Raw genomic sequence first — 12,479 nt, 5'->3', positions numbered from 1 at the left:
CTCTATCTTCGTTGCCTGGGAGTCTCAGGTGCGGGGAATCCTGTCCGGGGACCTGGGGACCACAGGGTTGGGATTTCGTAGTTGTAACTTTGGGTGGATTATCAATTTGCGGCTCAGTCTCCTTTGGAGCACTTTTTGATTCTTTTGTATTTTTTTGCAATCAAATAAACTGATTTTTACCAGATTTACTGAGCGTTGTTTTTGTCACCCTAGAGCTTTCCTTCCTAGACCTCCTTGCGGATATCGCCCAATCAGCTTTCAAACAAATTTCTGGTCCTTCGAACCGGATATAACCGGTACATATTCAATTGAGTTGAATTTTGATTGGTGATTCTTCGAGATGACTGGGGGAGTGTCTCTGGTGGCAAAATGGTAACGCAGGAGGAAATACTCATGTGCGCAGGTCACGTTAGTCTTTATTGCTCAGAATTAGAACGGCTACTGGTCAACACCAAAAAGCGTGGTATAGGTAATTTTACCATCCCTTATATAAATGGTCGTCTGGCTAGTGCCAAGGAAATTCTCGCGAAAATACAAACGAATCATGTGACGATTACTAATCATTTATCGGAAAAAGATTTGCAACAGTTTAACTATACGACGCAGAATACTTATGAGCGAGCTATAACGGCGTATTTGACTGCGGAAGAATACATTTTAGAGCAAATCGAGAATTTAAGCGGTGAGCAAGTCGCTCCTGTCACTGCAGGGCAGACCCATGCTCCCTCGTTGAAACTTCCTAAGTTAGATTTACCCAAGTTTAGTGGTGACTATTCTGTGTGGTCAACCTTCTATGACTCTTTCAAATCAATGATTCACGATAATTCGACATTACCAGGTGTTCAAAAGTTTCATTATTTAAAGGCATGTCTTCAAGGAGAAGCTAGCTCAGTAATTCGATCCTTAGCCGCCAGTAACGATAGTTACTTAACAGCATGGAATGCATTAGTGACTAGGTATACAAATGAACGAATTATTACGTCCAACCTTCTTAGCAAACTAACGCTCATTCCGAAAGTCTTCACTGACAATCTCATGTCCATGAAAACACTACGCGATACAACTATAATTGCGCTTGACTCGCTGAGGACATTAGGATATCCAGTTGATGGTTGAAGTGCCATATTGGTCCACATTCTCTCAAACAAGCTAGATCAAGTTATCACTGTGGAATGGGAGAAGGAAATAAGACGTGTATTGAAATATCCTTCTTTCACTCAGTTTTTAGAGTTCATCACCGAGCAGATTAATATGCTCGAATCTATTAGTAATAAATTCAAAGGTAGTAAACAAACTACTGATAAAACTTCTCGTCCTAAGTCGTTGAAATCACTTAACGCAATCGTTGATAAACCAAAATGCTTTTATTGTGACGCGGATCATCCTCTCTATCAATGCAACAGCTTTATTGCCTTGAACCCTCAAGCCAGATATAAAGCAGCGCAAAATAACTCACTTTGGATCAATTGCTTGAGACCTGGACATTCGATATCGTCTTGCCGAAGTAATTCTCGGTGTAAAAAATGTTCCAAGGCACATCATACGCTTTTGCATTTTGAGAAACAACCTAATCCGACGCCTCAACGTAATTCATCTCAAGCTGCTGCACCCACGAGTCTTCAAACCATTGATCAGTCTTCGACTTCTATTGTTGCTCATGTGAGTGCGATGGAAGAACGCACGACACTCCTTGCTACGTTTCTCGCACGTGCTACAGCACCAAATGGCCGTCAAATTATTATTAGAGGCTTAGTCGACCCAGGTTCACAAACGTCGTTCATGACGGAAAATCTAGCCCAGTTATTAAGAGTTACACGCCGCAAAGTTAATGCAACGATTTACGGAGTCAAAGGAGGTGCGGTACATAACGTCTCGAGCAAAGCTGAACTCATCTTACAGTCAGTTAAACACGATCAGGCCTCACTCAAGGTGACGGCATTAATTTTAGCAAAGATCACGAATTATAGTCCTCGGTCGTATTCACCTCTTGAATTCCCTCAATTAGGTTCTCTGGACCTAGCGGACGAATATGCTTCTGCTAAAAATCCAATTGATATTTTAATTGGTGCAGATTATTGTCCTCAGCTCTTACTGAATCAAGTAATTCATTCATCGCACCATGCGCTGAGAGCACAAGACTCGTTATTTGGCTGGGTTGTGTATGGTACACTTGGGTCGCACGTGCATGCCACAACGATAACCGCTCTTCATTGTTGTGACCTCTATAAAACACTTCGAGACTTTTGGGAGATTGAAGACGTTCCTAGCATCCATAGTTTGACCCCTGAAGATCAATTATGCGAGGACATTTTCGCGAGTAACGTTACTCAATTACCGTCAGGCCGCTATCAGGTTGCATTGCCTTTCAATACAGAGTCCTCCAAATTGGCACTGGGAGCCTCTCGCAGCATTGCCGAATCAGCCTTAAAGCGAGTTCTCTGTCGTCTTAACAAATCTCCTGAGCAGTCTGAAAGCTATGCTCAATTCATTAGAGAATACGAGCAGCTAGGACATATGGAGAAGGTCACAACAAACGCGATTGACACAGACTCCTTGGTTTACATTCCTCATCACGCCGTTTTTAAGCTCGAGAATGGAAAGCAGAAAATACGTGTCGTATTTAACGCGTCCGCTAAAACTAAGAGTGGTCCATCACTCAACGACGTACTCTTAGTAGGGCCAAACTACAAAAAGATATAACAGCTATTCTTATGAATTGGCGTGATTATCGTTTTGTTGGCGTGACAGATATTGTTAAAATGTTCCGCCAAATTCTAATTCGTCCGGAAGACAGAAAATTCCAATCGATAATTTGGAAAAATGAATCTGGTAATACTCAAACATATCAATTAAACACGGTCACATACGGTACCGCACCTGCACCGTTTTTAGCTTCACGGGTAGTGCAGGAACTCGCAAATCAATATGGTGATGACTTCCCAGATGCCAAGTCCATCTTACTTCAATCAATTTATGTTGATGACATTCTTTTTGGAGCTAACAAACTTGCGGATTTACGCGATATCCAATCTCAATTAGTTCAGTTTTTGGATAAAGGTAAATTTGAGCTCAGTAAATGGGCCTTCAATTCAGCAAGCACAGCTCTCAAAGAAATTTCTAATGATTCTAGTAACGCTAATCTTAATTTCAATAGCGAAAATCTTAACGAAACTAGCAAAGTGCTGGGCATATCATGGAATACCAGCTCTGATTCATTTCAGTTTATAATCTCGCCTTCTTCCATCACTAAGTTAACAAAGCGCATGTTACTCTCGGAAAACGCGAAGATTTACGATCCTTTAGGCTGGATCTCACCGTTCACCATTGTCTTAAAGCAAATAATGCAATCCACATGGTTGCTTAAACTTAATTGGGATGACGAGGTTCCAGAGCCTATTCAATCCAAATGGATGTCTTATTACTCGCAAATGTGCGAATTAACAAAAATCACCATCCCGCGCTGGAATGGTCAACTTAGCGAAGCAGATAAATTAGAACTCTATGGGTTCTGTGATGCTTCAAATGTATCCTACAGTGCTGTGGTGTATGCCAAATTTACCAATAATAATAGTCAAACCTCAGTCAGCCTCGTAATGGCAAAAGCCAAAGTGGCACCTCTTAAAGCAATTAGTATTGCTCGTCTTGAACTAGTCGCCGCTGCTTATTTGACTAAACTAATGGTTCATATCAAGTCATCACTTAAACGTTAAGTGCATGACATTTTTTGTTTTTCTGATTCACAAATCGTGCTGGCTTGGATTGCACAACATTCGTCCAAATGGAAAGTTTTTGTAGCCAAACGAGTCGAATATATACAATCAAGCCTACCAGAGGCTCATTGGTCTTATGTCAATATTAAGTCCAATCCTGCAGATGTCAACTCGCGAGGAATTAATCCAAGCCAATTAATACACTGTGCGCTTTGTTGGGAAGGACCCTCAATAATTCGGGAAATGTCATCGGGAAATTCTCCTTTAATTTTTGAGACTAGCGAGGAAATAAAGACCTCGTCGATCTATTCAAATCATGTCAAACGAGATTTACCGTCATTTCTTTATAACTACTCGTCGTGGACAAAACTAATCCGTGTTGTTAGCTAGTGTTGCGATTTATAGTTCGAGCGCGTAGAAAAAATGTTTGTCAACACGCGCACGTGTCAGCTCTCGAGCTACGCACTGCAACACTGCGTGTTGTGAAAATAATTCAAGCTGCTGCCTTCTTAAACGATATCTTGACGTTGCAAAGCAAAAAGTCAGTTCCGTCAAGTTCACGATTACTTTCTCTTGCACCATTTTTAGATGCGTAAGGAATTCTACGAGTAGGTGGGCGTCTGCAACACTCATTTTTGTCAGACAACCAAAAGCATCCCATTATTTTGCCAACTAATTATTTAATCGAGCTGCTCATTCGACATATACATATCACGACCTTGCACGGTGGTCTACAGCTTACGTTAACAGTATTGCGGCAAAAGTATTGGGTGATCAATGCACGAAACGCTGTGAAAAGCATAATACATAGGTGCGTCACTTGCGTTTGTCAGCGTGCCAAGCTAGGAACACAATTCATGGGATCTTTGCCTACTGCTCGAGTAAACCGTAGCTATCCGTTTGAACATACTGGCATTGATTACGCCGGGCCCTTCCTTGTAAAACTGCATCAAGGCCGAAACTCGAAATCAGTTAAGTGTTATATAGCTGTTTTTGTATGCATGGCTACTCGTGCCATCCATCTTGAGCTTGTCTCCAAATATGATACGGATGCATTTTTGGCGGCTCTAGCTCGTTTTACTTCACGTCGTGGTAAACCCGCGGTGATTTACTCTGATAACGGGTTAAATTTTCAAGGAGCAAATAAGGAATTGAAACTTGCATTCCAAAGCTCTCTGAAACATGTGCAATCTATAGATTTTGAACCTATACGCGAAATAGAATGGAAATTTATTCCCGTGGCCACTCCTCATTGGGGTGGACTATGGGAGAGCGGAGTACGGAGCGTAAAACATCATCTAAAGCGTGTTCTTAGGACTTTTCTTCCTACGTACGAGGAAATGACCACACTAATTTGTCGTATTGAAACCTGTCTAAACTCCAGACCTCTTTCTCGCTTACGCGATGACATTGAAAGTTTAGAATGTCTAACGCCAGGGAATTTCTTGGTTGGTCGCGCTTTACTCGCTCCACCCGAAATGTCCGTTCTAGATTTAAAGGAATCTACTCTAAATCGATGGCAGAAAATCACTCGGATTACCGAGCTTTTTTGGCTAACGTGGTCCGGCGAATATCTGCAATCATTACAATCTCGTCCAAAATGGCAAATCAAAAATAACGATTTTCGTGAGGGTGACATCGTTATAATTAAGACTCCAAACGCTCCACCTTGCAAATGGAACTCAGGCCGAATTATTCGTTTAATAATCGGTTCAGACTCAGTAGCAAGAGTAGCTGTGGTTCAAACAGCGAATAAACAGATTCAACGCAGCCTAACCCAGCTGTGTAGGCTCCCGGCATAAATACAAATATTGACAAACAATCCCAACGACTTTTGATCTGCCGACTCGTACATCTTAACACCTTGACGCTCTACTTATTAAATCAGTTCTCCATAATCATGGCTAGTGACAAGGTGCCTAATTTAGTCGACAACGTCGAAATGTTCTTACGTGAAGTTTGGGGCGAAGAAGCCAACGCGTCCGATGTACTGGACCTTTCCTTCAGTGACTCGAGTCTTTCGGACGATGCTCCATGTGTTGATTATCTGCTTGAACTTCCGGATTTGCTTGTGTCAACGAAGGAAGAAGAGGACTCCAGGATGCAGGTCATTTTGGATCCGCCTTGTCCACCTGAACCAGAATCAGCTGACGTGGTCATGGAACCCATAGCGGGACCTTCTTGTACACCAGCACCAGCAATTGATTTAGCTGTTTTATACGCGAGCAGTTGGGAGAATGGAATCCTGTATGATTCTACCGCAAAGGAGCTGGAGCGTACAGCAAAATACGTTACCGTCTTGGCGTTCGGGCTCACACACCGTATACCATTGCATGCGGTCTTGAAATATCGGCAGTGGAAGTCTTGGGAACCTCAAGGAAAATTGCTCTTACGTTGGACTCCAGCGCTAGAGCTGAAAACTGCCAAACTCATCGTTAAAAAATGAGTTAGTCTGTGACCATTGGTGGACATTCGGAGCTTCGCTCAAAGGTTATTTTTTTTCTCTCCACCATGGTCTTCATTTACAGTGTCTCACCATTTCATATTTTAAAAACATAAGTTTAGTTTATTTCTACATCTGCGAGATTCATCTATTGACGCAGGAACGTCAATGCGGGGGAGGATTTGTTGGAGATCGGAGTGTAGGTGCGAGCGGTCTGGGACTCTCAGGCCGTCTCGCTTCTACTCACACTTTGTCTCTCTTGGTCCTACCTCCAATTAAGGCCGACAGGTGGCCCACAGCGTAGAGCTCTCTCTCTCGCTGGTACTATTTGGGTCTCTTGTACATATTAATACCCAAGAGTTCCGTCTTACTGCGGCTCGTTTCAGTCAGTCTAGGCTCTAGACTCTGTCAAACTTTTGTATGATTAGCAGCTTAGCCATTTCTCCCTTCCTGCGACGCCACTAAGTCTCTTAGTACGCATTTCTGCTCCATCGTCGATTTCTTGGGCTCCAAGAAATCGTCTTCCTTTCTCTCTATCTTCGTTGCATGGGAGTCTCAGGTACGGGGAATCCTGTCCGGGGACCTGGGGACCACAGGGTTGGGATTTCGTAGTTGTAACTTTGGGTGGATTATCAATTTGCGGCTCAGCCTCCTTAGGAGCACTTTTTCGATTCTTTTGTATTTTTTTGCAATCAAATAAACTGATTTTTACCAGATTTCCTGGGCGTTATTTTTGTCACCCTAGAGCCTTCCTTCCTAGACCTCCTTGTGGATATCGCCCAATCAGCTTTCAAACAAACATACAAAATTATAAACATTAAAAAATCAATATCTCAACATTTATTAAAATGATTTTAATTTTTAAAATAATAATAAAATACAAATAATAATAATATTGATATAAAATATAGGGTTATCATTATTTCGCAAGTGAAGGCATGCAATCGCTGCAGCATTCTCCCATTATATTATAATCGGGAAATTTTCACCTCCATCTTTCCCCCAAACAGAAACAGCATCTATGATTAAACAGAGAAAAATTATTTATTATTTATTAATTATTATTAGTCTTGACTTTTATTAACTCTTACCGATTGGTGGTGACTGTCACACAACCCATATGCTCACATCTGTTGTATATTGCGTAGCCGTAACACAGCAGCAGCATGCTGTGGCAGCAAATGTGGTCGCCGTAGTGATTGCTGCTGCTGAGGTATCCATCGATTACCTATCTGCACTGCCTGTTGTTGATGCTGTTGTTGCTCTTCTTCAGGAGCATATGGCTTAACAATTGCCACTGGTATGGATGAATTTTTAAAATCAAATTTTTTATCTGGCAAACTGATTTTTCTGATAGAACTCATGGTGTTATACTTTTAGAATAACTACTGAAGTGATAATTGCCCCCCTCTCCGTATTCAAAGAATAAAAAACCCTACATTAGCATTATGAAACATTCTATACCTAGTAAGATAATATAAGCTGATGGTATAGAGAGAGAGAAAGGGGCTTCAACTTTGTTTTTTACTGTAAAATAATAACTACTTTAAGGTTGTAATGATACATCACCCAACAATTAGAAATTTAATATACGATCAACAAAATTTCAAAGTGTAACATAAAATTGAGATCTGTGTATGATTTAAATATTAAATTTCAATTGACTGGTTTCGCTTTCGTACGTGTATAATTTGAATTCTTTAAAGCTAAAAATAAGGTGTAATTAGCAAAACAACGATTAATTTTTTAAATTTCAGCGAAAATTGATATCTGCACACATATTTAAGATATCCCTACCATCATTATTTTTTACCTCCTCCACTACAATTTTTTATTATAAATTCAAGCAATACTGCATAAGCATTATTCTTGAAAATCATCCAACAGTGGTAACTAGTGTCACTTGTATTCAAGCTTCAGTCAACAGTATTAACTAGTATCAGTTAAAATATATACCAGATTAATTCTTTACACAAGTTTCTGTTGTGGTTCAATCGCTGATTCACGACAAACTTAAAATTCTTTTGTATAATAAGGTTTATTGAGATTTGTTTACAATGTTTCTTCTTTATACAAGTTGATAACCAGAGCTGTGAGCTAGTTAATAGTGTACTTAAGAGGCAGGAGGACTGAAGGTCCTAAAAGTTTCGACTGGTTCCTCTTAGCTGTAGACTCGAACTGAACTTTGGGGCTGCACGTTTGGGGCTCTTACCCTCAAAGTACAGCGTCAAACATTACCTTATATGGTAACATTTGCGGGTCCCAATGGTCAAATGCGTCATTGTTCTAGAACATTCGACTGCCGTCGAAGTGCATTTGCCACGTGTCGGGACTTAGCCTTGGCGACAGTGTGAACGAGCTGCGTCTGGCGCTTCGTATTACACTCAGGAATTTGTCGCTATTAGGAGTATTTCTCCTTTACAATGAGGCTATTGGTATTTTAGTATAACTATGATAGATTTAGATTTATTAATTATGTCTTCAAATGATAATAATATTAATAATATTAATTATATAATGCTTATTGTAGCAATGAGTTATGTATGTTTATTCTATGTACATAACATTTCATACATATTTTTTTGTCTTCTAAAGGTAAGAATACGTCATTTAAATCTTTGTTATTTAATAATAATAATAATAGGGGTTTTCTTTATAGTATAGAAAAAAGAATGACCTTTTTAAGTGGTGTCAATTCAATAGCTTCCGTCCCTAAGATGAATTTTATTAAATTAAACACTCTTGAAGAAAATCAAGAGTACGAAATACTTCAAATTCTGAAAGTTAACACGAAATTTGGGATGAGATTAATAGGTAAACTATTTACTGATAAATGGTTCTATTTACCGGCGCGGATGGCTGCTTAATTGGAATCGAAGGCACAGGACCAATTTGCAGAGCTGCAGAAAGCAGCAAATGAAAATATATTAATAATGAGATATTTGGGAGGAAAATACAATAATCTGGAATTTAAATTGAAAGAATAATGTTTTTGTGTAATAACAGTAATAATGTGTAAATTAATAAATACTTTTATATATGTTTTAAAAAACAATGTTTTATTTTTTCTAAACCATACATTTCTAATTTACATTTCTCACAATATTCGTAAGTGGATTACAGTCTACAATTTTATCATGTATAATTAAACAATACGCTGTAGTATTACTCCGAATGGTTTTTCAACACTCTATCTCAATTTTAACATCAACCGTTCCAGTTTTAATAGATTCATTTTGATGTGAACAATCAATTACAAAAAGTGGACCATATTTTAAAAAGTTTAGATAATCGAGCATTGGTTTCGACAGTTTTTCTCCAGCATAATATGAATTGAAGAACTTTACATACATGTCATATAGTACGGAATAGCGAGATTTTGTGAAATCTGTATCGAGACGATCGTACGGATAAAATTCAGAATTCAGATAGACTTTAACGTCACGTACATCACAATCGCTAAATTTAAGTACATCCGAGTATTGATCGTTCTTTTTATTTCTTCTAAACGTGAGTATCACATATCTAGGCTTCTCCAATTGTGTAGCTGCTTTCATAGCCCACGTATGTAGCTGTGTTTCAGGGAGAAGCGGATATTCGTAGAGCTCCCAGGAACGAAAAGCCAACGTGAGGTTTTTATTCTGCTCGATAATACGTAGAAATTGTAGTTTGGTAAATTCATTCAAAGTCACATGAGGTATTCTCCATTGCACTCGGTACAGTTCGATTCTTGAATCGGTAAACTTATTCCATGAAAATATTGAATTGATATCATTACGTGCTAGTATCAGAATAAGCTCATGGCGAGCATTGATGATGACACGTTTGCAATCTTCGCAGAATCCTAACAGCATATGCAGGGGAACGCAAAAGCTGAAATTGTTAGTGACATTTTCACGGTCTTGAGTCTCGATAAACCAACCAGAATGACGTAGACTCATACTCTATTCAGTGCTTAAGGATATGAGATTCTTAATACTGGTAGTAATGCCGACGTTTTTACAACGATCGATTTCAATACCATTCAATTCATACCGAATTTCATCGAATAAGAATGCCATAGAATTAGCGTCGAGCATAACTTTATCCAACAAAGGTGTATCAACAGCACGAGTACCTTCAATCAGTTTCCCTTCTATATAGAGGTAACTTCCGCTCGGTAAAAGAATCAAATCTTGTTGTTGTATAGGTATACAAATTTCATCACTATTTCCCAATGATGCATTCGCATATGGATTATAGGCGTGTATTTCCAATTTACTTATGCGATTGTCGTATACAGGCTGTGCGGTAACGTTCAACGGATCCATGATTTTTTTTTCTTCACAGTCAAACCCAATGAGTGTAGAAAATCTATATTTTTTTTCGTTAACACTTTCTTATTACTAATTCCAATTTTATTATTTTCAATACTACTCTGTAATGATGATGATGATGATTATGTATTCAATTCAACTGCAGCTGATTGACTGATTGGTTCATCGAGTAATGTTGGTTTATAATCGTCGGTATTCTTATAAATCAACATCTTCTAATGTGTAATCGTATGGTGATTTCCTCCTTTCCAAAATTTACAGGACGATTGTTTTGATCGAGAATACGTAATGTGAGACGATCGATTACCCTTGCAATGACTGGCATGTAAATGACGTTCTTCGGTGTTTCAGAGATTTTATAACCTAGTGGAACGCTTGGGAAAAATTCGTGGATGACATGTCGTGGTCTACCGTTCGTATATGCACCAGCGGTAATGTTACATTCGATACGTAGAATATTTACATTTAAAATATTCACAGTTTCGTCCGATTCAGCCCAAGTGTTTGGTAGGATTACGCGGTCTGACGAAAATCCTAGCAGAAAACCAATATTATTAATTTTTGTAAAATCAATAGAATATTTACACATTATTTCACTTTTCAGTGTGTTATTATTGGCACGCAGAATAATAATATTATCATCATACGGTAACTCCAACCGCATACGCAAGTATTCATTTATCGCACTCAACTCATAGCAGCCTGTAGGTATGGTTATTAGTTTATTTTTACCAAAGTAAAAATTATTATTCGTCTCATCTACATTGGCGAGCGAGTAGAAACTTTGAAAATCTACGAGTTCCAGCCCATAGTGACCGTCGTCCAGATTGATCGGTGGGAAAAAATTTGATTCCAACACATGACCGTGTCCTGATAGCGTAAATGTTAAAGACATTTCGTCTGTTCTCTTAGAAATTTAACACACAACTGACCACAAATGCTCGTATCATACGACTGATATTGGTCATGATTGTAATAAATTGTACTAAGCGGGCCGAAGTACCGAACAAGTTCAGTCGGCGGTTTCAGATTACCGAAAGAATCGAAATACTTTAAAAGATTATTGCATTTAACGTAGGCAACCCGGTGAGTGCCTAGACCATTAGAACCGTCAAGGTTAACGATTGCACATTCATTAGACCATGGACCGTTTCGTGGTAGACTTGTACGCATAAAGACTCCACGGTAAATTGGTATATCACGACATACGTGGGATAATTGAATATTACTTATAGCACTAGATCTTGGTAGACCGTGTACAGTTACTTTTTTGTTCGCTTCTTTGACATTGATTTTTTTGCTACCCCTCCTCCGCTTCGTTTGAACGGTGCGAGATACAGCCCCCGTCCGCCTCTTGCAGTTGCTTCTATCATACGATTGTGACGCTGCATTTCTTCCAACTGTTTTTTTGCAACTTTGGCATCGTTTACAGCTTTTGCTTAACCTGATGCTCCACCTGCTAGTGCTCCCACCGCACCTAGCAGTGGGAGCAGAGGCAACAAGCCGCCCCGTTTTTTAGGCACTCGATTTTTCCGTTTTTTTTACAGCACTATTTCCAGTTTTTCTCACTGCTGCTTTCCTCACCATATCTGTTTGTAATCCTAAACCAAGTTTACGCTTTGCGTTCATAGATGCCCAGACAGCTGTTGCTGCAGCACGCTCACCCAAGGTTGCGTCACCAGCTTTCATACGCCTACGTGCACGTTTTGCGAGCACTTCATCAACTTGATGACGCTGCGACAGGTCTTTGTATTGCGAATATGCGATATCGTGTTGTAAACAGGCTTCGTCCAACTGATTCACACCTCGAACACCGCGTGCTAATCGTTCTTGAAGTCGAGTTCCTGGTCCACAGTAATTGTATCCCGGTAAATGAAGCTCAAACGGTAGTTTGTTTATTGTTTCATTGAGGAATGATCCACGTCAAACGCACGACATGTATAACAATCTTTTATCAACTGTGGTAGTCCATCCACATGAGTAGTATTAGGTAGATTGAAATGTTGTAAA

General features: G+C 39.5%; 3 protein-coding genes across 3 annotated transcripts; 2 read left to right on the top strand and 1 right to left on the bottom strand.

The window, feature by feature from the left end:
• Positions 1-369: 369 nt before the first annotated feature.
• LOC136774965 (uncharacterized) lies at positions 370-2,700 on the top strand. Its single transcript, XM_066729440.1, has 2 exons — positions 370-1,111; positions 1,154-2,700. Exons 1-2 carry the CDS (start codon positions 370-372, stop codon positions 2,698-2,700), a joined length of 2,289 nt encoding a protein of 762 aa, XP_066585537.1.
• An 11-nt stretch (positions 2,701-2,711) lies between these two features.
• Positions 2,712-5,512, top strand: LOC136774964 (uncharacterized). The gene is made up of 4 exons (XM_066729439.1): positions 2,712-3,705; positions 3,796-4,028; positions 4,097-4,265; positions 4,323-5,512. Exons 1-4 carry the CDS (start codon positions 2,712-2,714, stop codon positions 5,510-5,512), a joined length of 2,586 nt encoding a protein of 861 aa, XP_066585536.1.
• A 3,724-nt stretch (positions 5,513-9,236) lies between these two features.
• On the bottom strand, positions 9,237-10,094 carry LOC136774963 (uncharacterized). Its single transcript, XM_066729437.1, has 2 exons — positions 9,341-10,094; positions 9,237-9,277 (listed from the first exon to the last, which is right to left on the bottom strand). Exons 1-2 carry the CDS (start codon positions 10,092-10,094, stop codon positions 9,237-9,239), a joined length of 795 nt encoding a protein of 264 aa, XP_066585534.1.
• Positions 10,095-12,479: the final 2,385 nt, after the last annotated feature.

Source organism: Prorops nasuta, unplaced genomic scaffold, assembly GCF_024137725.1.
Source record: "Prorops nasuta isolate Cenicafe-Biocafe unplaced genomic scaffold, Cenicafe_Pnas_1.2 PNAS00007, whole genome shotgun sequence".
NCBI lineage: Eukaryota > Metazoa > Arthropoda > Insecta > Hymenoptera > Bethylidae > Prorops > Prorops nasuta.
Note: the sequence above shows the minus strand (reverse complement) of the source record. Positions and strands in the feature narration are given on the sequence as shown.

Bases quoted from the DNA above. Each gene is read 5' to 3' on its own strand.
- LOC136774964 (XM_066729439.1), top strand. From the start codon at position 2,712: ATGAATTGGCGTGATTATCGTTTTGTTGGCGTGACAGATATTGTTAAA. The intron at 3,706-3,795 runs GTTAAGTGCATG...AAGTTTTTGTAG, and splicing joins TATCAAGTCATCACTTAAAC to CCAAACGAGTCGAATATATA. The intron at 4,029-4,096 runs GTCAAACGAGAT...CCGTGTTGTTAG, and splicing joins CGTCGATCTATTCAAATCAT to CTAGTGTTGCGATTTATAGT.
- LOC136774963 (XM_066729437.1), bottom strand. From the start codon at position 10,094: ATGAGTCTACGTCATTCTGGTTGGTTTATCGAGACTCAAGACCGTGAA. The intron at 9,278-9,340 runs GTTGAAAAACCA...ATAAAATTGTAG, and splicing joins TGTTAAAATTGAGATAGAGT to ACTGTAATCCACTTACGAAT.
- LOC136774965 (XM_066729440.1), top strand. From the start codon at position 370: ATGGTAACGCAGGAGGAAATACTCATGTGCGCAGGTCACGTTAGTCTT. The intron at 1,112-1,153 runs GTTGAAGTGCCA...CAAACAAGCTAG, and splicing joins ATTAGGATATCCAGTTGATG to ATCAAGTTATCACTGTGGAA.